Raw genomic sequence first — 25,217 nt, forward strand, 5'->3', positions numbered from 1 at the left:
GAGCTTCCACAGCCCTCTTTATCTCAATCCTAAGTGGCCTCCTAATTTAAGAACTGTATTCTTGATTTTAGATTTCCCAATCAGGACAGATATTTCTTCCAAACATCAGGATAGCTGAAAGGTGTTTCCGAGTCAACTGAACTCTCACAACTGATAATGACTCCCTACCACAAACTGACTGGAGAATACCTACCCCTGTAGTTTTGGGCTAATATTTACCTCCCAACCATCATCACAAACAGATTGACTCGTTGTTATATTTTTGTTTGAGAGCTTATTTTGCACAAATTAGTTACCATGCTTCCAATGTAACGTGATACAACAGCTTTAAGATGTGTGTACTATCCTGTATTCTTTTCGGAAGAGAGGTGTTGAGACAGAGGTGCCAAGAGGTCTCTTCTAAGCCAATAAAGGAAACAGCTCATGAAGCCCTGTCTGGGGTTTTTTTTTTAAAAAAGGGCCAGAACGATATAGGCTGATACAGTAACAACAAAGGCAGCATCTGGATGGGTATACGAATAGGAAGGGGTTTAGAGGGACATGGACCAAATGCTGGCAAATGAGAGTAGATTTATTGAGGATATCTGGTCAGCACAAACGATCTGGATGAAAGGGTCTGTTTCCGTATTGTACATCTCTATAATTGTATGACTCTAATAGAAGCAACGTGAATGGGTGGAATCAAACTCCCCCAGAACCAGGGTTTTAGTTTAGCTTTCAGTTGCTAGGGTTTTGAAGTTGGCTGCGGAAGCTGCTACACATCGACACACATCTCTCAGCCATGAAGAACTGGAGTTCTGTCTCGTTGCCAGAATTTTCTCTTGGTGGTGTTTTCTCCTGGACAACAGAAACATTGCATGAGAGACAATCTATTTTACTGAATCTGTCTCTGCTAATGGTGTCTTTATGGGACGTTACTATTATTGAAACAGTTGCTGTTTAGTAGTTAAATAATTTGTTATACTGTTAGGTTTTCCAATAGAGTTAAAGTTGTATTAATTCTCTTTGGTTTGTATTTTAACTAGATGTAAAAATAAAGCATATTTTGCTTAAAGCCAAGTAGTGTGACTAATCAAATTACAGCTGCTTCAACTTGTCTTTAACTAAGATAAATGTTAAGGTTTAGGCTATCTCCATGATATATTTAAAAGGGGGTTTGGTCTGCTCCATAACAGACACAACAGTGACTATATTTCAAGAATACTTCCAGAGCTGTAACATGCTTCGGGATGTCCCAAGATTCCAAAGCACTACAATTATTTTAAAACCTTTATCAAATAGATTTGAATTCATAAGAAAGAGTACGCCCAATCTATTCAGAAAGGTCTTGATCGGAGTAGAACTTCATACAGGCAAAAGAGTCATCTGTTATTGCATATGAAGGAGGCCAAGAGAAATTCAATGTTAAAATAGAATTTTACAAAATTTTGATTCAAGTGTTTTACAGGTAAATTATATGTTGGCACTAAACATGTTAGCGCTAACTTACTACACAATACCCAACAAGAGCTGCATCCACTGCAAGTCTTTTCAGAGTTCCCTTCAACTCCAGCAAAATCAGATTTTTTTCTTGGGACAGAGTCTAGGCAGCTTTGCTGCTTGGTTAGTTGGATGAAAGACCATGTCCTTTAGATTACAACTTGCAGAAATTGATGTAGAAAACTAACCTTGAGAAGGTTGTTACTTAAAAAAAATGCCAACATAAATTGAATTATACTTTCAGAGTACAACATGCAATATGATACTTCTGCCAAATTCGTCATTTGGGGAGCCACTTAATCATGAAAGCCAAGTTTATCTAGAGATTTATGTAAAATGATGTTACTAGCTGTACTGAGTTGAAAGAGAAAATTTAATTAGCCTACCACTGATTTCCAAATCTCTAGCTGGCTGGTGCGTGATGCAAAATGTTTAGAAGCTTTTATAAGTTACTGTTACATGATCATTGGAGCTAAAAATGTAAGACCACAATAGACAGTGGTTACAGTGGGGAACAATCTGGAGTTCAATTTACAGAATGGCTTTCCACACAAGCACTCCTATATCCACAGATTTTCGGGTCTTAGTTCTGCAGAGACATAAGGAAGGAGTAGTGGACCAATACTAAACATGCTAAAGAGAGACAATATGGTACCAAAAGTTAAAGAAAACTGGTGAAATCAGGAGAGAGATTAAATACCTGGCTCCCAGGATAAAAACAAAATCTCAGCACACACTGCACAAAGTGCAGAAGTTACTGGCTATTTCAAGAAGTGCAGCACCCCTTGACCAGCCCTTGACATCCTCCAAAGCACAACGAGGCCAAGGATATTTAAACAACACTGGTATTTTGTCAGACTGCACCGAATTCACTGTGGAAGAGGGGAGCAAACATGGGATGGCCCTGATCTTGTGATTTGGTACGATCTGTTCGGTACTGCTACCCAGTGGGAATGAGCAGACATTTTGTACAAGGTTTTCATCTCAGTAAGTGATGTCTGTGCCAGCAATACCTGCTTTCAATGGTATATCAGGTGGTGTGTACAAAATATGGAAATACAGAAAACCTAGAACTGTCTTCCCTGAGCAAGAGAACTTCTCATTGGAAGAAATTTTGATAAACTCTATCTTAAGTGGTTCTTTGAGACACATCACTATCAATACATAGAGACTTACCTCTGTTAGCAGCCAAGGGTGCTCTTGGATGAGGAGGTCCCAGTCGGTATCAGGTCGCAATCTGGCATATCTGAACTTGTTCTGGACTGCACTCTTTGTGGAGATATATTTATAAAGAAATTCTTTACCTGTCTGCTCTGATATGGCTTTAGCAGACATGGCTGATCAGATTTTTACTGTAAAAAAAATTAAAAGCAAAATCAATCTTAAACTAAAAAAAGAGACAGAGACTTGAAAAGTCCCATGCAGACCAAATAAAGTTCTGCTCTTTACAATATGCCATGAAAGCATAAGTGACCAGGGTTTAGGACAGCATGTATCAGATCAGGGGAACATATCGTGAACTTTATGGAGAGAGAGAGAGAGAGAGAGAGAGAGAGAGAGAGAGAAGGAAGGGGGAGAGGGTGGGAGAAAGGCGGAGGAGAAAGAAGGAAAAAGAAACAAAAGAAAGAACTGCAAATTTCATAACTTAAACAGTAAATCAGCGATGCAGCTTTTTCAAGCAAAATTCCCCAATTACTGCAGTACGATTCAGAGTTTGGTCTGAAGATTACATCGTGCAATCAGCGACACATTGATGCCAGTGAATTTATAAATTATTGTTGCACGATACTCAATTTATCCATTCAGTTTGGAAGGAGAGCCTGAGGAAAGGTCACTGGACCTGAACATTAATTCTGCTTTCCCTCCACAGATGCTGCCAGGCCTGCTCAGTTTTCCCTGCAATTTCTGCTTTTGTTTCCGATTTCCAGGATCTGCAGTCCTTTGCTTTGTGTGGGAGATGATGTAGTTGTGGTTTTGTCACTGGACTGGTGACCCAGAAGTCCAGGCTGATGCTGTGGGAGCATGGGTTCAACTCCAATCTTGGCATCTGGAATTTAAGCTCAATAAATAAACCTTTGATTTAAAAACTCAGTGATGAGGACCATCAGACTATCAATTTGGTTTACTAAGGCCCTTGATGGAAAGGTACGTGCCACTCCTTCCCAGACTGGTCTACACATGACTCCAAAACTATAACAACGAAATTGATTCTTAACTGCCCCTTACATAGCGTAGGAATCCACAGTTGAAGGGCAATTAGGGAAGAGCAATAATGCCGATCTAGCCAGTGATGTCAACATTCCATGCACTACTGTGTATTTTTAAAAATCCAGGAACAGACTTGTAGCCCCCATCAGGACAGAAGTGAAGACTGCAGATGCTGGAGATTAGAATCTACATTACAGTGCTGCTGGAAAATCACAGGTCAGGCAGCACCCAAGGAGCAGGAAAATCGATGTTTCGGGCAAAAGCCCTTCATCAGGAATGCACTCATTTCTGATAAAGAGCTTTTGCCCAAAACGTCGATTTTCCTGCCCCTCGGATGCTGCTTGACCCGATGTGCTTTTCCAGCACCACTCTAATTCTGTAGCCCCCATCGTTTCAGCTTAACATTGCCCTGCAAAATTTTCAGTGTTGGAAACTGAATTAAATGGAGGTGATTTTCTCCTCCACATCCCTATTAAACAGACACAGGGTTCAAGCGTCGCTTTAGACAACCCCAGTGAGTGGGGCAGAGCTCGGATCCAATTTTAGGTTGGCCTCTAGCAAGATACTTGTACCCAGTCAATACAGATAATCGCCATGACGTTTCCAATTCAATTCAATTACTTCTCCCTCTGCTAGTTATTACAGTGAAAGTTTAAGCAGTTAGACTGGGCATTAATAATTTTAGCACTTGGTGGCACTAAGCGCTGGGGGAATAGTCAGTCGAGAAAGAAAATAACATTTGCTGTCACAAGAGACTGATATACATTGCGTAGTACACACACTACACAATCCACTAATTGATGTCAAATATGCTTTGGTAACCTTGAAGCAGAGGCAAAGGTAGCTTAAAATGTAATTCAGAGCTGGACAGGCAAAATGAACAAACTAAAACTAAAATAAACAATTTTAAACCAGAGTTATATTTATTCTAACAGGTTAATATCAATATATGCTGAAAATGTGTTACTGGAAAAGCACAGCAGGTCAGGCAGCATCCAAGGAGCAGGAGAATCGACGTTTCGGGAATGAGCCCTTCTTCAGGAATCTGTCGAGGGAGGAAGAGAGCTTCTTCAAGGAAGGCATCCTTGTAAGAGGATTTGCAGTAGGTTAAAATCTTCTAGGAGAAAGTGAGGACAGCAGATGCTGGAGATCAGAGCTGAAAATGTGTTGCTGGAAAAGCGCAGCAGGTCAGGCAGCATCCAAGGAGCAAGAGAATCGACGTTTCGGGCATGAGCCCATCTTCATGAGTCTTGAAGGGCTCATGCCCGAAACGTCGATTCTCCTGCTCCTTGGATGCTGTCTGACCTGCTGCGCTTTTCCAGCAACACATTTTCAGCTCTGATCTCCAGCATCTGCTGTCCTCACTTTCTCCTAATATCAATACATGTCTGACTGCTGCTGAATCAGAGGTAGCTAACCAAGCTTCAAAACATGAACTCTAATGGACAATACAATATAGAGCATTTTCCCAAAGAATTAACTTCAACTAAGTTCATCTTAAGGAGCATTTTAAGACATTTCCAAGAGGCACTTTTGAAATGCAAATGTTATATTTGTCATAAACTGAAACCAAAACCTGAACTGCTGACTTTAAAAAAGTATCTTGAAGAATCTCTTGGTTGTTGCTGATGCCAGTAGCTTGCACAAAATTCTAAATAAAAATCACATCCAAAATATCTAATAAATATTTTTAACCCAGAGAGAGATAAATGTTGCACTGCATTTTGCATCTGTCCTTGTAGTATCAATATTATATAGCTGGGAGCACGCAGCCATAACTGTTAACCTTGAAAACATAAGAAGAATGACACTCTCCTGTTCCAAGCAGCTGATAAACGATTCTGCTCGCCTGCTCAAATTATCAGTCAAGTTACTGAAAACACAATCACCAACAGTATCACTTCAAACAGCAACAGTTGTGTCGTATTAAATACTTGGAGATTTAAGGAAAATCTAGAAAATGGTTTAGCATTTTGCATAAAGGATGCACAATATCAAATAGCACAAACTTGATCACAACTAGCAAACAAAATCAGTCAAAATCAAAAGGCAAAGGCATTCAGTCAGTGACCATTTTAAAATTGAAGTTTTGATTTTAGATAAAGAACAGCACTTACACAATTTAGAGCAGAAAAAGAACTGATAGCTTTATAAGAATTCTTCAGCATTTATCAACAATTGGAAGCAGTACAGCATCAGTGTGAGAATGACTTGGGGAGGGCGTATTTACAGCAAAGGGGCGGAACTCATGCCAGCAAATGAGAATTTCCACTATCAGCACCTGGTGTTAACATTAAGCAAGCCCAGGTCTGGCATAGCAGGATAGGTCTCCCTCAATACCACCAGTAGGTTCAACCCCTTTCTCAAAAAAAAAAAAAATCACAATTTTGTCTGACTTTCCCTCAAGTTTAGACACTCCTTTTCAGTGATATATGAGGGCTAGATTTATGCTGCAAGAACTGAAAGTCTGCTCAAACCCATTTCATACAGGAACAGAGGATACTCCCATTCTGATTTGGCCTAAGTCAGAGATGAAGCAGTCCTTATTAAGCCACTGTGACACCCAGAGCCAATTTTCATTACCCTACAGCCAAGAACACTGAGGTTAACAGATGCATTCCATTGGTTTACATTAGTAAATTGCATTGACCACAGATAGAATCGCTTAGGTAAGGGCCAGACGTACCTAACCGAGCTATCAAACTGCTGCACAGATCTTCGCTCACCTTGTTTTATTCCTAAAAAGTGGGCAAATTGGTAATTTTTGGATCAAAGTGAACATAAACAAAAAAACACCAAAAAATCTCAATCTCAGCGAAAATTAAAAGACAAAATTGTCCTTTGATCAGTCTATTATTAGAACCTGTCAAGTTTCATTTTCTCCCTCACTCTTTAGCCATCATCTCCAATACATATGTTTCATTAAAGAGCATATGTTTGCTATTACTCAATCTTGAAAATCAATTATGCAAAGAATGCTTCAGGCAAAGGGAATGGACTAAAAACAGGAAGCAATGAACCCTTCATAGTTAAATGATCTTGATGTAATTTTACAATCATAATGCTAGTTGCTGCACACTAAGTTATTCCCTGAACCATCTAAATGATTGCTCAGTCCTTCAGTGAATTATGAGGTTCAACAAAACTAAACAAAAAGTAAACTCCAATAGTTTTGAAAGACTAACATGATGGAGTATTGGAAAAGATGACTGCCATTCGTGCAACTCTTCTAGCATATGTCAGTGCGGAGGAAAACAATGCAACAGGACATCTAATTTTTGTTTCTCTTTTGAAAATTAAGTTAAACCTTTGGTATTCCATAAGGTGGTGGCCCAGTAAAAGATGCTTTCTCCACTCCCATCTGAGTTCTGAAGGGCATTCATACTAAACTCGAAAAGTTAACCTGTTCTTCCCTTCACAGATGCAGCCAGGCCAGAATTCTGCAGAATTGTGTGTTTGTATACAGGAAATATGCCTATTTCTTATTCTTTCACATTCAATGTCTCAATTAAATGTGATAAACATCGATTAAGAGGTACACAAAATATCATCTTTGGTGGACTCCATAAGCTGTCCATTTTTACTAATAAGATCCACCAAACCAGCAAGTGGAATGGATGGCAGGCAAGACACCATAAGTAAGGCTTTCAAAACCTAGACTCCAAATTTTAAAAAATGAATAACAAAATTCAATTTTAATGATTCAGCATATTCAAAATAACGAGCAAAAGAACAGGGCACCTCAAGGACCAAAGTGGACATGTATGTGCAGAATCATAGGGGATGGACAAGGTTCTTAATGAATATTTTGCCTCTGGGTTTACCATGAAGATAAGATGACATGGGAACTTGGGGAACTTAGCGATGTCGCCTTGGTGTTGGATGTATTAGAATGTATGAAGGTGGATAAATCTCCTGGTCCTGACCAGATATATCCAAGATCACTGCAAGAGGCTGAAGAAGAAACTGCGGGGGCCCTGGCTGATATTTTAGCATCATCATTAGCCACAGAGGGGTCCCAGAAGACTGGATGGTGGAGAATGTTGTGCCATTACTCAAGAAGGGCTGCAGAGAAAAGCCTGGGAACTATAGACCAGTAAACTTAACATCTGTGGTAGGTAAGTTACTAAAGAAGAATCTGAGTAATAAGATATACTTCATTTGAAATGGTAGGGTTTGATAAGGACTAGTCAGCATATCTTTCTGAGCGGGAGATCATGCTTCACAAACTTGTTAAGAGTTCATCGATGAAGTGACCAGTAAGATTAATGAGGACAGGGCAGCAGACAGACAGTCTGTATGGATTTCAGTAAGGCCTTTGATAAGGTTCCACATGGTAGGCTGCGCGCTAGAAGGTTAGATCGCATGGAATCCAGGGGGAGCTGGCAAATTGGATGCAAAATTGCTTTCTACCATCAAGCCAGAGTGTAATAGTGCAAAGATGCTTGTTGGACTGAGGTCTGTGACTAGTGAAGTGCCTCAGGGGTCCATGATTTGGGTGAGAATGTACAAGCCATGATTAGTAAATTTGCAGGTCACATTAAAACAGGCAATATCGTGGACAGTGAGGAAGGTTTTCAGAAATTGCAGCAGGACCTTGAGCAGCTGGGGAAGTGGGCCAAAAAATAGCAAATGGAGATTAATATAGATAAGTATGAGGTCTTGCATTTTGAAACGTCAAATCAAGGTAGGAATGGTAGGGCCTTGAGTGTAGTGAAACAGAGGGACCTTGGAGTTCAGGTTCCCAGTTCTCTGAAATGGAGTCACAAGTAGACATGGCAATGAAGGTGGCTTTTGGCACACTGGCCTTTGTCATTCAGGTCACTGAGTATAGGAGTTGGGAAGTTATGTTGCAATTATACAGGACATTGGTCACCCTTGGAGTATTGTGTTCAATATTGGTCACCTTGTTATAGGAAGGATGGTATTAAACTGGAAAGAGTGCAGAAGAAATTTACAAGCTAGTTGCCAGGACTCAATTGTCTGAGTTACAGGGAGAGGTTGGACAAGCTAGGAATTTTTTTTGTAGGAGACTGAGAGGGCATCGTACAGAAGTGTATAAGATCATAAGAGGCATGGATAGGGTCTCAGTCTTTTTCCCAGTGTTGGGTAATCGAGGACATGAGGGCATCAGTTTAAGGTTAGAGGGGAAAGAATAAAAGGGAAACTGAGGGCAACGTTTTTACAGAAAGTGGTACGCATATAGAATGAGCCAGCAGCAGAGGTGGTGGAGGTGGGTACGTTAGCAATATTTAAAAGGCATTTGGACAAATACATAGATAGAAAAGAATTAGAAGGTTATGGGCCAAGTGCAGGGAAATGGGGTTAGCGAAGATGGACATTTTGGTTGCTATGGACCCGTTGGATTCTATCTTAAAAGATGTCTACCAATACATCCTCTGTCCTACAGCCATTTTTTAAGTACTCGTAAGGAGTTTAAAAAATGCAATGCAAACCTACTTGCAAAGTGGATTTCAAATTGACAAATTTTAAATGTTGTACAGTAACAGAATAAGAATCCTCTGAACTGCCAATTCTCAGACAGAAGCACTTTGTACAGAAAATATTGGTCAGGGATATGCAAAATTCACAGGAGAAAAAAATCATAGATCCAAAGACACAGCATCAAGCATAAATCCAAGTCCTGAACACAACCTTCTCAGAATTCTTGAACTAGCTAGCATCGAGAAAACGTCACAGAAGTGAATGTTTTCAGTAATTAGAACGTAGAACACCACGTTTGCACTGATCATGATGCCATTCCAAACTAATGCCATCTGCCTGCACGTGGCCCATATCCCTCTATTCCCTGCCTGTTCTTGTGTCTTATCTAAATGCCTCTTTAAACATTCCTATCCAATCTGTTTCTGCCATCTCCATCAGCAATGCATTCCAAGCACCTATCACTTAAAACAAAACACTTGTCTTGGACATCTCCTTTAAACTTGCACCTTCTCACCTTAAACCAATGCCCTCGAGTATTTGACAGTCCCACCCTGGGAAAAAGACTGACTATCCACACCTTCCAAATTTTATTCACTTTTGTCAGGTTGTTCCTCAGCCTCAGACACTCTCGCAAAAACAACCCATGTTTGTGCAACTTTCCTTATAACTATTGCACTCCAATCCAGGCAACATCCTGGTAAATATCTTTTGCATCTTCTCAAAAACATCCTTGTTATAGCGTAGTGTCCAAACTGCACAGAATATTTTAAACGTGGCCTAAAGTTTTATACAACTGCAACATGACTTGCCAATTTTTATACTCAATGCCTGAATCAATGAAGTTGAAACTTTATTGCTGGAACAGCACAGCAGGTCAGGCAGCATCCAGGGAACAGGAGATTCGACGTTTCGGGCACAGGCCCTTCTTCAGGAATGAGCAGAGAGTGTTCAGCAGGAGAAGATGGCAGATCCTGTTCCCTGGATGCTGCCTGACCTGCTGTGCTGTTCCAGCAATAAAGTTTCAACTTTGATCTCCAGCATCTGCAGACCTCACTTTCTCCCTGAATCAATGAAGCCAAGCATGCTGTACATCTCAGAGGAGTAGAGAGTAGATAAGAAGTTGAAAGGTGAGGAACAAAATTTCGAAAAGAAAATTTTAAAATAAAAAGGACTCAGCTGCTTCACTGTGCAATCATTCCTCAGGATGTGAGCATCACTGACAAGTCTAGTAATACTTTTGATTCCTAGCTGCCCTTGGAAAAGGTGATGACAGGCCACCTTTCTGAAATGCTGCAGCTGATAAGATGTAGTTAGATACATACAAACATGGAGCAGGATTCGACCATTAAGCCATTTGCAGCCATTTTACCACTTAGTAAAATCATGGTTCATCTGACAAATTTTAATGCAGTCAAGGGTGTGATGCTGGAAAAGCAAAGCAGGTCAGGCAGCATCCGAGGAGTAGGAGAATCAATGTTTCAGCCATAAGCTCATCAGGAATCCTGATGAAGGGCTTATGCCCGAAACATCGATTCTCCTACTCCTCAGATGCTGCCTGACCACTGTGCTTTTCCAGCATCTGCAGTCCACACTTTCTCCAAATTTTAATGCAGCCAACATGAAGAAATTACAACATCTGTCCAAGTCGGTATGGTATTTCACAGAACATGATGTGCCCATGCACCCACTGCCTTGTCCTTCCAGGTGGCAGGAATCAAGGGTTAGGAGGTACTGTCAAAGAAGCACTGGCATCGAGCTCATTGTGTGCCAGTACTGAAGGGAGATGTTTATGCTGCCCAAGCAGATTGCCTTGGCCTGAAATATTTGTTTATTCATTCGCAGATGTGAGAAGGCATCTTTTATTGGGTCATCAGGCCAGCATTTATGTCCTATTCTTAATTGCCCAGAGGGCATTTTTAAGAGCCAACCACATTGCTGTGGATCTGGAGTCACATGCAGGCCAAACCAGACCAGGAAACAATGGCAGATGTCCCTCACTAAGGGATTTAGTGACCGAGATAGGTTTTTATGGTGATTCGCAGTTATAGGGTCACCATTTAAATAACTGTTTTCCCACAAATTCCATCATCTGTCATGGTGAGATTTGAACTCCTGTCTCTTGCACATTAGTCTGGGGCTCTGGCCCTGTGATGTGACCATAAAGCCACTACCTCCCCTTTGCAAGTGCTAAAGAAGCTACGCCCAACTCAACAAATGGAAAGTATTTGATCATACTCTAGACTTGTGGCTCGTAAATGATGGAGAGCTTTAGGAAGTCATAAGCTGTACAACACATCCTCTGACATACAAATGCTGTGGCTGTGTGAAGTATGGCTTCTCCTGGTTACAAGTGAGGGATGAAACTATATAAATTAAACAAAGAATCAGATGTTCTCAAAGTAATCTGAAGTATCGAAACAACTTATTTTGTATTGTGAATTCTGCTCTGGGAAATAAGCATTAATGGGAAGAACCAGCATTTGTACCATTATGTACAGCAGGATATTTGCAGCCTTATTATATATAGCCCTTTTATACCACAACATCCACATGAATAAACACTTGTCAATAAAAGGAGGAATTCTTACAAAGCCAAGTCAACAATGACTTCTGGGTCACATGCAGCTCGAATATTAAATTAAGTTGTATAGTTTGCTAGCTAATAAATGTCTAAATATAGAAATAGACTGGGGCATATTTCATTCCAAAAAGGTTATCAAAGCAGCCAGCAGCTGCACTAGCTTTCTGCCACATGACTTCATGAAATACTGAACATTGGCAGGGAAAAAGAACCTTCAGGCAGGAAACAATTCCAAAACAAACACCAGTATTGATTCCATGCTGATTTTGGAATTCCTCTCAGAGACAATTCTATGTTTTATATTTACAATGTACACAGCTCCTCATTTCAGCTATGATTAGATGTTAATGCAACCAGGAAACAATTATAAAAAAATGAAAGGAAATGTGCTCTTTTCATGTAAAGGGTTATCTATACATTGCAAGTACAGAATCATTCCAGTAGATCCATGAACTTCCCTGGGCTTCAGAGTGTAACCCGCTCAGTTATTAATTCCAGAGCACTAGGTTATCTAATTATGCACACATTATAATTCTAAAAATAACAAGTGCTTTCAGCCTGCACAGCGCACCACTTATTTCCCTCTAACAAAGTTAATCATAATTTGGCAGCTCGGACACATACTAAACTAAAAAGAATAAAACTTCTCTCTTTAATGTGTGCTGTGCTGCATAACTTATGTGCCTGCTTTCAAACAAAGGAAACCCCTCACAAAAGCACTTATTTCACCCAACATCCTGCATTGGGTGAAACATTTATGACTGTTCCTTTGCTCAACTTTAGCTGCACACAATTTCTGGTAGTTGGATCCAATGCGAATTAAATATTTCAGTGGGCATCTTATCAAAAACATTCAACTAGAATATAAAATGTTAATTTGTTTGCTTGGCATTACTTAACTGTCAGTTTAATCATTGTTGGACTATTTCTACAATTCAGGGATGTCAAAGTATCCTGCTTTAGAAGTGGTCAATTTTGCAATATATGAAGCACAGCAGGCAACTTGCACAAAAGCTCCCATAAATGACAACAATAATGGCTACATAGTCTGTTTCAGTGATTTGGATGAAAAATAAATATTGCAAGAACAACAGGCAGAAAGGTGGATGTGGTTTCTAAAGCAGTCTAAAAGGCAAGAGAAGGTATATTATCAAATCTCACCCAAAAAGATGGCCTTTCCAATAATGCTGCACAGAACTCACCACTTTAATCAGAGGCAGCAAGGAATTTGGAGTCTCTAAAGTGGAATAGCACCCTTACTGAATGTTAAACAAGAGATGCTCCCATTGAGACACAGGTATAAAAATTCACAAGCAGAATGAAGGATAAACCGTTGGCCAAATGTTAAACAAAATAACTTTAAATGGTTACATCGCCATTTAACATGTAGCTTAGATATAAGATTTAAGCCAAAGTGAAAAAAGGGCAGATTCTCTTGGGAAAAAAATGTAAAACTACATTAAGGATGTGAATGCATTCAGCTTCTACCAAACATCAAGCAGGAGAAAGTGAGGACTGCAGATGCTGGAGACCAGAGTTGAAAAGTGTGGTGCTGGAAAAACACAGCTGGCCAGGCAGCATCCGAGGAGCAGGAGAATCGACGTTTTGGGCATAAGCCCTTCTTCAGGACATCAAACAGTCCTAGGGATAAAACACAAAGTTAAAAATCACACAACCCCAGGTTATGGTCAAACAGGTTTATTTGGAAGCAGTAGGTTTCAGAGCACTGCTCCCTCATCACAACCACCTGATAAAGGAGCAGCACTCCGAAAGCTAGTGCTTCCAAATAAACCTGTTGGACTATAACCTGATGCGTGATTTTTAACTTTGTCCACCCTAGTCCAACACCGGCGTCTCCAAATCATGATAAAACAAATGATTGTCAAGAGAAGATTGAGTCAATTACAATTAAACATTGCAATTAAAAACCCTCACAGTGGCTATACCAGCTCTTCAAAGACAACCAGTGTCTCTTACCTTATGGACCTGCAAATTTTTCATTCAATTCCCTTTGCTAGTTATTCTGGAATTGACTTCTATCCCTTTCGAGCAGCACATTTCAAATCACAACAGCTCAGGTGTGACAATTATTCTGTCCACTTGCCCTGTCCCCTGGTTCTTTTGCCCATTACCATGAAGTGAGGGCTGGGAGAGGCTGGAAGCAGCTGTAAAAGACCAGGGAAAGGGGACAGTGCACTGACCAGAGCTGCATCATAAACCAGCAGCCGGTTTCTATTCAGACTGCTCGGTGATGATGCTATGGAGCACACCCGCTCACTCTCCCTCACCCTGACTGACTGACTCAGCGACCCGCAGAACCCTGGATCGTCGGCCCAACACGCCATCCCTCACCCTGAGCCTCACCTGCGGCCTCCTCTCCCGGCTCCGTCAGGGGGACTCGCTCGCGCTCTCTCCCGGCTCCGTCAGGGGGACTCGCTCACTCACTCTCCCAGCTCCGTCAGGGGGACTCGCTCGCGCTCTCTCCCAGCTCCGTCAGGGGGCTCTCGCTCACTCACTCCCCCGGCTCCGTCAGGGGGCTCGCTCGCTCTGTCTGTCTGTCTGTCTGTCTGTCTGAGCCAAGCTCCGTCAGGGGGCTCTCGCTCGCTCACTCACTCACTCACTCACCCAGCTCCTTCAGGCGGCTCTCGGTCTCGGCCTCCACTCTCCGCCTCTCGCCTCACCATCTCCTGATCGGCCATCCCAGCTCGCCCATTGGTTCATGCCGCATCACGTGAAGATCCACCTCCACCGCCTGACCTCCCTGCACCGCCCCATTCCTCCAGGATGTGCCGACGTAACTGGTCTCGCTGCATGCTGGAGGTTGTAGTCTCTATATCAGATTGAGCCAAAGTACAGAGCCCTTTTTAAACTACAACCCCCACTATGCGTTGCGAAACCCACGCAGGGCATAGTTACAAATCAGCCCACAATGATGCAAGGTGTTCAAGTTTCACCTGGTCCACAGTAATGTAATCACATCCCTGAACATGTTGACTCGGAAATATAGACAACCAATAAATTCATTATGCTCTCTCTTTTTAAAATACTTAAATATTTCTTTAATATTTTGAAAATTATAATTGAATTTCGGGCAATGTATTCCACATCACAAAAACTCGGTGTGTATATTTGTTTCTGCTCCTCATTTGCTTTATCAAAACTTCGTGATTTTGAGAAGATCTATAAATCTCTCCTTAATCCTTCTTCTGTAAGAGAAATAACCCCAGTCTTTCAATCCTCTCTCTGTAATTGTAGTCTTATCCTTGGTACTGTTCTAGTAACTCTACAAGGTCTTTGACATCTTGCTTAAAAGATAATAAAGTATGGTGCATGGAATTGGCCATAGTATTCCAAGAATAAAACAAATAACATTTAAAAGTTCAACAAAACTTCCTTAATGTATTACTCTCTGCCTCCATTTAGAGATCAAAGGGTCTCTATGGTGCAAATGCATTCCTTTGTATCAAATTTTGCCCTTTTTCTTTCATTATTTAAAAAATATATTTTATTCATTAAAATACCTCTATGTAGATACATAGTCACTAAAGAGTTAGGTTCTACAGTAGCATATGAAGAAACAAACATACATTGGAGTTTGACTCTATCCAAAGAAACCAAAGGCATTTCTTACTTGTACAATATAATATGTACATATTTTTGAGGCACCTGGAGGGTCTGGTGACTGAACGGACACCTATTTAACTTCTGCAGAAAGACTTTACATTGTAGTCTTTCCCCATTGTGGGTTGGCAACAGCTGCCCCAAGCTTTAGTGTGTCCCTCAGCAAGAGGTCCTCAACATTGTTGTGGTTCTGTTCGTCGAGCTGGGAATTTGTGTTGCAGACATTTCGTCCCCTGTCTAGGTGACATCCTCAGTGCTAGGGAGCCTCCTGTGAAGCGCTTCTGTGATGTTTCCTCCGTTTCCTGTGATGTTTCCTCAACATTGGTAATTTTCCAGTCTACAACACTTGGTCGAGATCAACTCTTTCCTCTGGAAGACCAACAAATTTCAGGCAGCAAAGAGCATCTTTCACCAAGCTGATGGTCCTCCAGGCAGAATCGATGTTTGTCTCAGTGCGTGTCCTGGGGAACAGCCCACATAGCATAGAGTCCTGCATCACGGAGCTACTCAGGACAAATCTTGACAAGAACCATTGCGTTTCTCTTCAGACTTCCGTTAAATTTCACCTGTTTTATTTATTCATGCATTAGTATTTAGTGGCAGAGGCCACTTAAGAGTCAACCACATTACTGTGGGCTTGGTATAGGCCAGACCAGATAAGGGTGACAGATTTCCTTCCCTACGGGACATTAGTGAATCAGCCCTCTCCCATTTATCTCTCAGCCCCCTTGGCACACAAGCCTCATTCCTGATGAAGGGCTTATGCCCAAAACATCGATTCTCCTGCTCCTCGGATGCTGTCTGACTGGCTGTACTTTTCCAGCAGCATACTCTTCGACTCTAACCTCCAGCATCTGCAGTCCTCACTTTCTCCGTCTTAGTTGTAAGTAGAAAATAAAGAAAGCTTGGCCCTCCAAACATTTCTTACTCATGTACTTATCTAAATATCTTTTAAAATGTTGTAACTCAACCTGCACTCAACAGTTCCTCTGGAAGTTCATTCCACACACAAACCACTTACTGTGCAAAAAAAAATTGCCCATCATGTTATTTTAAATCTTTCTCCTCTCACCTTAAAAATATGCCCCCTCGTCTTGAACTTCCCCATCCTATGGAAAAGACACCTGCCATTCACCTTATCTACGCCCTTCATTATTTTATATATAAGTCACCTCTCAATCGCCTACATGCCAGTGAAAACAGTCAGACCTAGGACCTTAATTGTTTACTATCTATGTTAACCTCATTGAGGGGATAGGGATCAGTATAATGTATCCAAATTTGCTGGTGATACAAAAATAGGTGAGAGGGCATAATGTGCTGAGAATATAAGGAATCTGCAAGAGGATTAGATTAAATTCCCTACAGTGTGGAAACAGGCCCTTTGGCCCAACCAGTCCATACTGACCCTCTGAAGAGTAACTCACCCAGACCCCTTTCCCTCTGACTAATGCACCTAACACTATGGGCAATTTAGCATGGTCAATTCACCTGACCTGCACATCTGTGGACTGTGGGAGGAGACCAGAGCACACCCATCTCAAACAGGGTGAATGTGCAAACTCCACACAGACAGTTGCCCAAGGCTGGAATTGAACCTGGGATGCTGGCACTGTGAGGCAGCAGTGCTTACCACTGAGCCACCGTGCACCCCACAGATATAGATAGGGTGAGTGAATGAATAAAACCCTGGCAGATGGAGTTTAATGTAGGAAAGTTTGAGGTTGCGCATTTCAGTTGGAAAAATCAAAGGCAGATTACTGTTTAAATGGAGACACTTCAAAATAAAGTGCAGCACAGAGGGATCTGGGTGTTTTTGTTCACAAAGCTTGCACCCAGGTGCAGCAAGTAGTTGAGAAGTCAAATGGAATTTCGCCCTTTATTGCTAGTGGGTTGGAGTTTTAAAATAGGGAACTCTTGTTTTAACTGTACAAGGCATTGGTGAGACTGCACCTGGAGTACTGTGTACTGTTTTGGTCCCCATATTTACAAAATGATATCCAAGCCAAGAGGCAGTTCAAGAGAGATTCACTCAGCTGATTCCTGAGATGGGGGAGATGACTGGTCAAGAATGGGTAAACAGGTTAGGTCTTTATTCATATGAGTTTAGAAGAATGGGGAGTGATCTTACTGAAACATACAGGATACTGAGGGGACTTGACAATGTAGATATTGAGAAGATGTTTCCATTAGTGAAGGAATCTCAAACTGGGGATATAGTTACAGAATAAGAGGACACTCATTTAAAGCGGACATGTGAAGAGATTTCTTCTCCCAGAGGATAATTATTGCCTGGAATTCGGTACCTCAGACAATTGTGGTGGCTAGATCAAGAAAGCGTTTAAAGAGGAGGTAGAATTTTTTTTGAAATGTAAGAGAGTTGAGGACAATGAGAAGCTGGCATGAAAGTGGAGTTGAGGCCTGGAGCAAATCAGCCATGATCTCATCGGATTTTGTTAACCCTGTTTCTCTTTCCACACATGCTGCCTGCTCTGCTGAGTTTCTCCAGCAATTTCTATTTTTATTTCAGATTTCTAGTATCTGCAGTTGCTCTTGTCATTGAATGGAGGGGCAGGCTTGAATGGAAGGGCTGAATGGCCGGCTCCTGTTGCTATTTCCTATGTCCTTAGCCGTGGGTAGGGAAGGGTATCATTCTGAAATATTGGCATCAGATAAATGATAATAAAGTAGAAACCACGTTGTCTCGAAAGCAAAATATTTCCTTTAAAGTCGTGTCCCTGCGTCTGGTTGTTAGGGGGTTGCTAGGAGACTGACTGGTTACATTCCAAACAGATTGTAACCGCGAGAAGCTCAGGCATTGAATCCATTAGCAACAGCAGCGAAGGAGAGAGTGCAGCAGGGACAGGGAGGGAGAAAATAAAAACAGAAACAGAGAGAGAGAGAAAGAAAGAGAGAGAAACGAGAGTTCACAGTGAGACAGGGAGAGAATCAGACAGAGACACAGCGATGGCTGACGATGAGGAGGAGGTTGTGTCGGGTCCAGTTTGCTCATACCTCACGTACAAGTCCGAGGGGGACCGGCTGTACATGCTGGGGGAGTATGAGAAGGCCATCAACAGTTACACACATGTAAGTTTCATCGGCAGCCAGAGAGCAGGGACTGGGGTCTGCGCTAACCATTGCAAACGGAGGTGGGGATACAGTGAGGAGAATTTCAGGGCAGTACAATTTCCCAAAACCAGTTCACAATCGTCCAAATTGCTCAGAATCAGAATAGTCAATACAGGACCGTTGATGTCCCCCTGCATTGCTGACAGATATGACCCACCAACTAGGGGGAGCATGACTGATACTTCAGCATTGGCACTGCCTGGATAACCCTGCACTGCCTTGGTCAGATGGCAGCATCTTTGATTTCCTAAAGATCATTTAAAGGTAACAGACCTTTTTCTGGGTGTGTTTTAGTGGGCTTTCTTCTGTACCTAACACAGTGCTGTCCTGTCCTGGGTGTGTTTGATGGGGTCAGTGTCAAGGAAGCTATAGTTTTGGTTTATAATAGAAAAGAGAGCTTTACTCGGTATCTAACCCCGTGCTGTTATGTCCTGAGAATATTTGGTGGTGGAAAGTGTAGAGGAAGCTTTACACTGTATCTAACCCCATGGTGTCCCTGACCGGGGAGTGTTTGATGGGAGACAATGTAGAGGGTGCTTTCCTCTGTATTTAACCCCATGCTGTCCTGTTGTGGGAGAGTTTGATGAGTACAGTTGCAGAAGGAGTTTTACTCTGTATTTAACCTGTTGCTGTATGTAGATAACTTCGAGTTGCAGACTAAGTGTTGTGTGTCAAAGTTTGCACATGACATTAAGTTGAGTGGGAGAGCAAAGTGTGCAGAGGAGGCAAATAGAATATTACCCTTCATTGCTAGAGGGACTGAGTTTAAAAACAGGGAGGTTATGCTGCATCTGTATAGGGTGCTGGTGAAGCCACACCTGGAATACTGTGTGTAGTTTTGATCTCCTTACTTGAGAAAGGGTGTAAAGGCCCTGGAGGGGGTGTAAAAGAAGATCACCAGGTTGATTCTGGAGTTGAGAGTGTTGGCTTATAGGAGAGATGGAGTAGCCTGGTACCATACTCATTGGAATTGAGAAGAATGAGGGAAATGTTGAAAAATATAAGGTTATGAAGGTAATAAATAAGATAAAGGCAGGCAGACTGTTTCCTCTAGTGGAGGAAGCTAAAACTAGGGGGCATAGTCTCAAAACAAAGGGGACCAGATTTCGGACTGAGTTGAGGAGGAACTTCTTCAGCCAAAGGGTTGTGAATCTGTGGAATTCCCTGCCCAATGCAGCAGTTGAGGCTTCCTCGTTAAATGTTTTTAAGGCAACGATCGATAGATTTATTTGAACAGTAAAATGCTTAAAGGTTATGGTGAGCGGGTGGATAAGTGGAGCTGAGTCAATGAAAAGATCAGCCATGATCTTATTGAATGGTGCATCACACTCAAAGGGCTACTCCTGCTCTTGGTTCTTATTGAAGTACCCTGGAATATTTTGGTATTATGTGGTGATTGTGGAAAGTGTTTCTTTTAGGATTACTTCTGATCTCAATGAATGCATAAGGGAGAATTTTGAAGAATGCATTTTTCATGTGGATATTGTAGTTTTCTGTAATTCATTGTTCCCAGTTCTGAGCCGAACCATTAACTCTGATTTCTGTCCATTGATGCTGCCAGACCTACTGAGCTTTTCCAGCAATTTCTGTTTTTGTTCCTGATTTACAGCATCACAATCCTTTTGGTTTTTATTCTGTCACAGGCTCTTCAACAAGAACCAAAGAACAGGAACTGTCTGGTTGCCCGTTCCCGATGCTACCTGGCAATGGGAAACACTACACTTGCTTTGAAGGATGCAGAGGCCTCCCAGTTGGGCAATAAGGAGTTCTATAAGGTAATCCTGGTACAATAATTCATTAAGTGGATTCCATCCCTTTGATGTTTCTTCAGTTTTGGCAATGCACCTTTTTTTGTCTTTAAAGAATCTTAGAATCACAGAAGAGCATGGGAGGAGGCCATTTGGTCCAGCAGATTTATGCCAGCTCTCTGCAAAAGTACCCCCCACCCCACACACATGTGCACACGCACGTGCGCACGCATGTGCTCACGCATGCGCGCACACACACACATATTTCCCATGGTCCTGCAATGGAGCAAGAACAGAGCTGGATCAAATAGTCTGGAACAAAAGGTTGACAGGACAAGCTGTAGCTGAACAATGGCCTGCCTTCAGAAAGGGGCTTGTTTGAGCACAGTAAGGGTATATTCCCACAAAAGAGAAACGGAATACACATCAGAGCTCCCCAGATGACAAAGGAGATAGAGATTTAAATAATGAAGGAAAGTGTCCTTACAATGGGGGTGAGATAGAAATTACAATCAAAAGGAATTCAGAAGGCTTGGGACATTGTGGGGGGTGGGAGGGGGGGGTGGTGAATGGTGGTGATGAAAATTTACCTAATACAAATTGGTTAAATGAAGAGGGATTATGAGAAGGGATTGATGGTCAACATAAAGGAGAATGCCAAAGTATTCAATGGACATATCAATGGTAAAAGGAGTAGGCATGATTAGAAACCCCAAAAAATATTAAATGAATACTTTGCATTTGGTTTTACCAAGGAGGTAGATACTAACTGGACCTGGGCCAGTTTTCAAGGTTGTTAAGGAAGTAGTCTTTGATAGACTTAACGCTGACAAGGCACTGGGACCAGATTTTTTTTTATTCACTGTGGAACATGGGCATCACTGGCTGGCCAGCATTTCTTGCCCATCCCTATTTGCCCTTGTGAAGGTGGTGGTGAGCTGCCATCTTGAACCACTGCAGTCCATGTGCTAAAAAGTGTATGGAAGGATTTTGAAGAACGTGAGAGTGGAAATTGCAAGGCACTAGCCATATTAGTTCAGTCTTCCCTCGACTCAGGCAGGTACTTGAAGATTGGAGAATTGCAGATATTATGTCCTTAAACAAAAACTGCAAGGATAATCCCAACAATTACAGACCTGTCAGTTTAGCTCTTATGATGGAGAAACTCAAAACAATTATTTGGCTAAGAAACATCAGCCACATGAGAAATGATGTGTTGTTTATGAAGAGCCAGTATGGACTTCTAAAGGACAAGTTGTGTTTCACCAACTTGCTGGGGTTTTTGAAGGAGTCAATCAAGGTAATGCAATTGATGTGATGTACTTGGATTTTCAAAAGACATGTGATACAGTGGCACACAACAGACATGTGAGAAAAGTTGGAGCTCATGGAATAAAAGGGTCAGTAGATACAAAGTGATCCTGGATACAAAACTGGCTAAGTAATAGGAACAAAGAGGAGCGATCAATGGCTAATTTTCATGCTGGATGAAGATTTGTATTGGAGTTTCCCAGGGTCTGGTATTACACCCTTGCTTTTCCTGAGAAGTGTGATGTGATGTATTTTAGTAGGAAGAACATTGACAGACCATGTGAAGAGAGAGATACGCAAATGGCCTCCTTCTGCAATGGAACAATTCTGTGATTCTATAAGTTGCATGTTTCCACAATGGAGAATGATTGGAAGAAGGAATTCCAGCTGATTTTCCCACCTTAGTTTTTGTATCCAAGACAGTGAACGCATCATCACTGCTGTACCAAGTAATGTACCTGGAATGGCTCAAGTACTCATAGGGATATACTGTAAGTCTTGGGACATTGTGATGGAGCTGTCCTTGAATTTGGAATCTCTTTGGTAAAATGGGTTTTTTCAGTAAGTGGAGGGGGGAACATGTAGTGTTGTGAGACCTGACAAAGTCCTAGGAATGCATGACATTGATGCACTGTGCTGGGTACTGGCAAATAGGAATTTAAAAGCTTGTAATTCTTTATTAATGTGAATATAGAAGGTACCGTTAGTAATTTTGCAGATGACACCAAAATTGGAGGTGTAGTGGACAGTGACAAAGGTTACCTCAGAGTACAATGGGATCTTGATCAGATGAGGAGAAAGTGAGGTCTGCAGATGCTGGAGATCAGAGCTGAAAATGTGTTGCTGGAAAAGCGCAGCAGGTCAGGCAGCATCCAGGGAACAGGAGAATCGACGTCCTGAAGAAGGGCTTATGTCCGAAACGTCGATTCTCCTGTTCCCTGGATGTTGCCTTACCTGCTGTGCTTTTCCAGCAATACATTTTCAGCTCTTGATCAGATGAGCCAATGGGCTGAGAAGTGGCAGATGGAGTTTAATTCAGATAAATGCGAGGTGATGCAGTTTAGAAAAGCAAATCAGAGCAGGACTTATACGCTTAATGGTAAGGTCCAAGGGAGTGTTGCTGAACAAAGAGACCTTGGAGTGCAGGTTCATAGTTCCTTGAAAGTACAGTCTCAGGCAGATAGGATAGTGAAGAAGGTGTTTGGTATGATTTCCTTTATTGGTCAGAGTATTGAGTATAGGAGTTGGGAGGTCATGTTGCGGCTGTACAGGACATTGGTTAGGCCACTTTTGGAATATTGCTTGCAATTCTGGTCTCCTTCCTATCAGAAGGATGTTGTGAAACTTGAAAGGGTTCAGAAAAGATTTAGAAGTATTTTGCCAGGGTTGGAGGGTTTGAGCTACAGGGAGATGCTGAATAGGCTGGGGCTGTTTTCCCTGGAGCATCAGAGGCTGAGGGGAGACCTGATAGAATTTTATGAAATCATGAGGGGCATGGATAGGATAAATAGACAAGGTCTTTTCCCTGGGGTCGGGGAGTCCAGAACTAGAGGGCATAGGTTTAGGGTAAGAGGGGAAAGATAGAAGAGAAACCTGAGGGGCAGCTTTTTCACACAGAAGATGGTACATATATGGAATGAGCTGCCAGAAGAAGTGGTGGAGGCTGGTACAATTGCAGCATTTAAAGGTATTTGGATGGGTATATGAATAGAAAGGGTTTGGAGGGATATGGGCTGGATGCTGGCAAATGGGACTAGATTAATTTAGGATATCTGGTCAGCATGGACAAGTTGGACCGACGGGTCTGATTCCGTGCTGTTCATCTCTATGACTCTAATTAAGGGTTTTGTGATGATAACAAATGCCGTGCACAGTTATGCAATTTTTATTGAAACCAATGTGCAAGTTTTAAAACCACAAAGGGAGTTATTCTTATATTTTGTTTCTCAGGGCCTTTATCGAAAGGCTGAAAGCCTTTACGCTAAAGGTGAGTTTGAACTTGCATTAATGTTCTATCATCGAGGACATAAACTCCGTCCAGATGACCGGAATTTCCGCCTGGGAATTCAGAAAGCTCGGGAAGCAATCGACAATTCAGTTGGAAGTAAGTGTGTGTTTTGGGAAGGAATAGGTTCTGGTGTTCCCATCCTTCCCTTTCTCTCCATCTCTCTGATGTTAAGGCCAGGACTGAGCTCCACATGGAGCTGTTCACACAGAGGAAGCCACATAGATCATGTGACATGGGGGAAATAAAGGGAATATAGACAAGGAAAGAGATGCTGGGGCAAGAAAACCCCTGGAGGGTGAAAAGGAGGGGTGTTTCAGAACAAAAATCAAAAGTGTTGGAACTCCTTAGCTTGTCTGGCAGCATCTGTGGAGTGAAACAGAGTTAGTGTTTCAAGTCCTACATTGACTCTTCTTCAAAGCGGAATGAAAGTGGGCATGGCTTTGATGGTTTTGCTTCCCAACTGATCACCTATGGGCGCTCCATCTGATTAAGGACAGGACAAAAGCTCCTTCTGATGCCAGTCCAATCAGAAATCTCAGCAATGATACTGTAGAAGCTGGGTGCTGCTGAGACAGTCAAGTACTTCGACAGACTCTCAAACTGGAGATAGTTTTGGGCAGGTGTTCACAAATAGTAACTTTGGGATGGCAGAGGGCAAAGGGTCCCACTGATCATTGGGGATTGCTGGATCTTGGTTCTGCCTTTCACACTTACAGCTCCCTCTCTTTGGTATGAATCCTCTGTCACTTGATGGTCTCCACTGAACTGCCACCATGTTACCAGCCGGGTATTTTATAATGTGACAATGCTATTGTTACGGCCCCGTAATATCAGATCTAGACATGGGTAATGTGGCATTGAAAAGTTTAACAGATGTTTGTTTCAGCTCCTCAGGTATGCATACTTTATAGTCACAGGCTATACAGTGTGCACTAATATTAACCTATTCCTTTACAAACAGTATCATTCTTTAATGAATATACCATGCTTTAAGAGGCCCCCATTAAGATGAAATTTGATACTGATATGCCCTCAGGTTTCAAGCTATGATATTAGTTTAACCAAGGTGATAATATTACAGACAACCCTTTTTAAAGTGTTCTGAATACTGACAATGGAATATAACACAACACATCCCTCCCACACAGCCGCCGTCCCCCCAAACCCCACCTGCCTCAAGGAGTTAGCCTCCATGCAACTGGCACCCACTGGGAGGCACCCTATTACTGGCAAAACACCAGCTTTCCCACATAACAATAACATTTCGGGGATTCATTGTGCAAACTGCTCCACAGCAGCCTCGCCCATTTCCCATCTTGACCAACCTCCAGGTCACTGCTAGGAAACAGCCCTGAGAGTGAGGACAACACTCCCAATTTGTACAGGCCTGACCCAGTGCCCAAAACCTCCACAGCTTCTTTCTGTCTTTCTCTCTCTCCCCCGTCACATCCCACCCCACCCCATAGATGCTGACAGATGTGCTGAGTTTTCTCACCATTTTCTAATTTATCTCAGGTTTCTAGCACTGGCAGTCTTTTTCTTTTGCAGTCGATGCGTTAACTTGTTTTTGAAATCAAGAACATTGTAGTGTGATGGAGGGAGTTAGGAAAAGGGCAAGAGAGATCTCCTGCTCTTAAGATCAGGGGAGATCAAATAAAGGGTCTAGAATTTGGGGAATCTTACA

General features: G+C 42.0%; 2 protein-coding genes across 12 annotated transcripts in view; one reads left to right on the forward strand and one right to left on the reverse strand.

The window, feature by feature from the left end:
* Window positions 1–14,419, reverse strand: part of aclya (ATP citrate lyase a) — a 76,247-nt gene extending 61,828 nt beyond the window's left edge. For 3 of the 6 annotated variants that reach the window (XM_043674727.2, XM_043674726.2, XM_043674723.2), the window contains exons 1-2: window positions 14,078–14,263; window positions 2,656–2,831 (exon numbers count right to left, since the gene is read on the reverse strand). In XM_043674727.2, the coding sequence (XP_043530662.1) occupies window positions 2,656–2,814 (159 nt within the window). In that variant the 5' untranslated portion in view covers window positions 2,815–2,831; window positions 14,078–14,263. Of the gene's footprint in view, window positions 1–2,655; window positions 2,832–13,690; window positions 13,713–14,077; window positions 14,264–14,338 lie in introns of those variants that run through there. The other 3 variants (XM_087977712.1, XM_043674724.2, XM_087977713.1) reach the window with 3 other exon arrangements.
* A 3,813-nt stretch (window positions 14,420–18,232) lies between these two features.
* The window catches only part of odad4 (outer dynein arm docking complex subunit 4), a 94,033-nt gene continuing 87,048 nt past the window's right edge, over window positions 18,233–25,217 (forward strand). For 2 of the 6 annotated variants that reach the window (XM_087977718.1, XM_087977717.1), the window contains exons 1-3: window positions 18,234–18,424; window positions 20,110–20,241; window positions 23,476–23,629. In XM_087977718.1, coding sequence (XP_087833844.1) covers window positions 18,302–18,424; window positions 20,110–20,241; window positions 23,476–23,629 — 409 coding nt within the window. In that variant the 5' untranslated portion in view covers window positions 18,234–18,301. Of the gene's footprint in view, window positions 18,425–18,446; window positions 18,731–20,109; window positions 20,242–23,475; window positions 23,630–25,217 lie in introns of those variants that run through there. The other 4 variants (XM_087977716.1, XM_043674743.2, XM_043674745.2 and 1 more) reach the window with 4 other exon arrangements.

Source organism: Chiloscyllium plagiosum, unplaced genomic scaffold (genome assembly GCF_037043375.1).
Source record: "Chiloscyllium plagiosum isolate Xiang-an unplaced genomic scaffold, Cpla_swu_hap1 HiC_scaffold_32, whole genome shotgun sequence".
NCBI lineage: Eukaryota > Metazoa > Chordata > Chondrichthyes > Orectolobiformes > Hemiscylliidae > Chiloscyllium > Chiloscyllium plagiosum.